We start from the raw sequence: 3,647 nt of genomic DNA, 5'->3' as shown, positions 1-3,647 counted from the left end.
AGTCACGTGCAATTAATTTATGTTTAATTGGTTAGTTTTAAAAATTTGTCACAATGCAACGAATTCAAATAATTAAAATTTGCAACTTGATTGGCTTCTTATATAATACTTCAGAAATTTTATTGATAATATTTAATTTATTAATTTTATTTTTTTAAATATAAAATATCTAATATATAATACAATACAGGTATAATATGATATGGAAAATTAGGATCTGGTCTATCTCAAACAAAAATATATCTTTGTATGAGATTCAATTTTCAAAATTTCTCATATAAAATGACATAACCATTTCTTTTCTTGTGAAATGTTTTTCAAGTTTTCTTTTATATATATTGAATATTTTAATATTCATTTTTTATAAAGTATTTTATTTCTTGCTTTTTATTTGAAAGGATATTATATCTCATCATTTAAAGTTTAGTACAAAAATTAAATTACTTCTGATTTGTAATATATTTATTATTCATTAAATAACAGAGATTTTAGGCGTAGGCAAAATAGTCTTTTCCCTAGGGCCTGGTGTTTTTTATAGGCCTCAGACACGCACCTGTCGATACTCAGATTCTTCACTTGGCATCTACTACTACTAGAAGAATTCTAGACCTTGTACAATATTATATATGGTGTGATATGAGCTGTAAATTTTATAAATTTATATAAAAGGACATGGCAATTCCACTCTAGTTGAGAGCTCTTTGCCATCTAAAAGATTCATTGATAATAAGGCATAGGCTAAGATTTTCTTAATTCTATATTTTGGATTGAAAATTCTAATTAGTATTTTTTATACAATTATAATTTATATTTTAAGTTACTTTCTTTTTCGTAAAACAGTTTTAATTCTCGCAATTCTTTACTTTATATCTCAAAATTATTTTACTTAAAATATAAAAAGCAAAGTAAAAATTATTTACTTTATTCTCTGCATTTGTTAACAATACTTTAAAATATTTTTAGAAAAGATTTTAATAGTTTTGCTTGATACTATAGTTTTATATGAATATCTTTAAAAATTTGTTTATTGTTTTAATGTTTCTTATATTACTTTAAAGTCAAGTTTAAAGTACAATAAACCAAAATTTTATNAGTTTTAAAAATTTGTCACAATGCAACGAATTCAAATAATTAAAATTTGCAACTTGATTGGCTTCTTATATAATACTTCAGAAATTTTATTGATAATATTTAATTTATTAATTTTATTTTTTTAAATATAAAATATCTAATATATAATACAATACAGGTATAATATGATATGGAAAATTAGGATCTGGTCTATCTCAAACAAAAATATATCTTTGTATGAGATTCAATTTTCAAAATTTCTCATATAAAATGACATAACCATTTCTTTTCTTGTGAAATGTTTTTCAAGTTTTCTTTTATATATATTGAATATTTTAATATTCATTTTTTATAAAGTATTTTATTTCTTGCTTTTTATTTGAAAGGATATTATATCTCATCATTTAAAGTTTAGTACAAAAATTAAATTACTTCTGATTTGTAATATATTTATTATTCATTAAATAACAGAGATTTTAGGCGTAGGCAAAATAGTCTTTTCCCTAGGGCCTGGTGTTTTTTATAGGCCTCAGACACGCACCTGTCGATACTCAGATTCTTCACTTGGCATCTACTACTACTAGAAGAATTCTAGACCTTGTACAATATTATATATGGTGTGATATGAGCTGTAAATTTTATAAATTTATATAAAAGGACATGGCAATTCCACTCTAGTTGAGAGCTCTTTGCCATCTAAAAGATTCATTGATAATAAGGCATAGGCTAAGATTTTCTTAATTCTATATTTTGGATTGAAAATTCTAATTAGTATTTTTTATACAATTATAATTTATATTTTAAGTTACTTTCTTTTTCGTAAAACAGTTTTAATTTTCGCAATTCTTTACTTTATATCTCAAAATTATTTTACTTAAAATATAAAAAGCAAAGTAAAAATTATTTACTTTATTCTCTGCATTTGTTAACAATACTTTAAAATATTTTTAGAAAAGATTTTAATAGTTTTGCTTGATACTATAGTTTTATCTGAATATCTTTAAAAATTTGTTTATTGTTTTAATGTTTCTTATATTACTTTAAAGTCAAGTTTAAAGTACAATAAACCAAAATTTTATTCTTTATAAAAAAAAAAAACATTTTTAAAAACGTGATCAAAATATATAAATTAAGAAAAATAAAAATCTTAAAAAAAAGTAAAAGTATGTAAAAAATGAATAAATAAAAGCTAAGAATAATTCATTCATATTATTATATAATATAGTCTGTAATATTATGAATGGTATACATATAGAATATACACTACGTAATACTACACTATATATGAATATATATAGGCCTATACTGTATATAGTACATAGTATATTGTATTATGTACTGTATAAATATAGGCTACGCGTACTGTTTGCATTATTGTACTGTATACAACATACAGAATATTCTATTATATATTCTATATAAGGATATTAATTTTATGTACAGTACATAAGTTTATTCATTAAATTTTATAAATTTTATTATATTACTTTATATCTTAATTTTATTTTTTAATATCTTTATATCTACTTTCTTCTTTAAACATTTTTCCATTTACGATTTTCAATTTTAACTGTCAATTATTTACTTCTTTAATAATGAATTCTCAAATTTCTATTTATACTTTATAAAAAAAAGAACTCAATTTACGAATAATGTTATTTTTAAGTGCTTTCAATTTTATTTCATTTACTAAATTTACATTTAAAATTTAACAAATTTTCGATTTTTCTTTCCTTATTTTAAAAGAAAATCCTTAAATTCCTAACCAAACTTTATTACTAAATCATTAATTTTTAATCATAGAATAAGTTTATACATTTCAAAATTACTTTTTAATAGTAAATTAATGTTAGAAAGTAACATTAAGGAGAATAACAGTAGCTAACCTGTCACACGTTACGTTAGAAACTTGAACTTTTGTAATAAATGAATTAAGAAACAAAGGGTAAGATCATTGAACCCTGAAATTATTCTATGAATAAAATGGCCACACCCGTTTCTGGAACCATTTATATATATAAAAAAAAACATATAAATTCCTGCTACTTACTCGAAAGCACTCTACAAAAGTTAATCCAAGTTGAACACATTGAAGTCTATTGAGTAACGTATCCAATAGGTGCCTAATGGTTTCTTCTACGGGACTATGCACCACGTGATCATCAGGCAAAGAAATCTGCCGAAAATAAGGTATAACATCCGTCTCCTGATTACTAACACCTTTTAACAACACAAATATATAAATTTTCCAATAAAACCAGAGATTGTGTTTCGGGGTCATTGCTCATTCCTTCTATTGCTTCATACTCCGTAAGAGTACCTGTTACTGTGCATATATCAACTAAACTAACCATGGTAACAGTCACGTGCAATGTGCACAACTGCCACCATACACTTAAATAAAAAAGAAAGAATTAAAAAAAAAATGTAAAATAATAAGATGGGTGAATATTAAAGAGTAGGAAGACACCCATTTTTAGATATAAATTATGTATTAAGGTTACAAAACGGAATCCGATGAAGGATGAGGTCGAACTTTTTAACTATTATAGATAGTAAATACCCTATTTAAGTTA

General features: G+C 23.2%; 1 protein-coding gene across 2 annotated transcripts in view; it reads right to left on the bottom strand.

The window, feature by feature from the left end:
* LOC111615618 (zinc transporter ZIP12-like) overlaps positions 1-3,379 on the bottom strand; it is a 10,334-nt gene extending 6,955 nt beyond the window's left edge. For both annotated transcript variants that reach the window (XM_023357029.1, XM_023357031.1), the window contains exon 1: positions 3,122-3,379. In XM_023357029.1, coding sequence (XP_023212797.1) covers positions 3,122-3,352 — 231 coding nt within the window. In that variant the 5' untranslated portion in view covers positions 3,353-3,379. The remainder of the gene's footprint in view (positions 1-3,121) is intronic.
* Positions 3,380-3,647: the final 268 nt, after the last annotated feature.

Source organism: Centruroides sculpturatus, unplaced genomic scaffold (assembly GCF_000671375.1).
Source record: "Centruroides sculpturatus isolate CEXI.00-Female unplaced genomic scaffold, Cexi_2.0 scaffold19, whole genome shotgun sequence".
Lineage (NCBI taxonomy): Eukaryota > Metazoa > Arthropoda > Arachnida > Scorpiones > Buthidae > Centruroides > Centruroides sculpturatus.
This window is presented reverse-complemented; position numbering and strand designations above follow the sequence as displayed.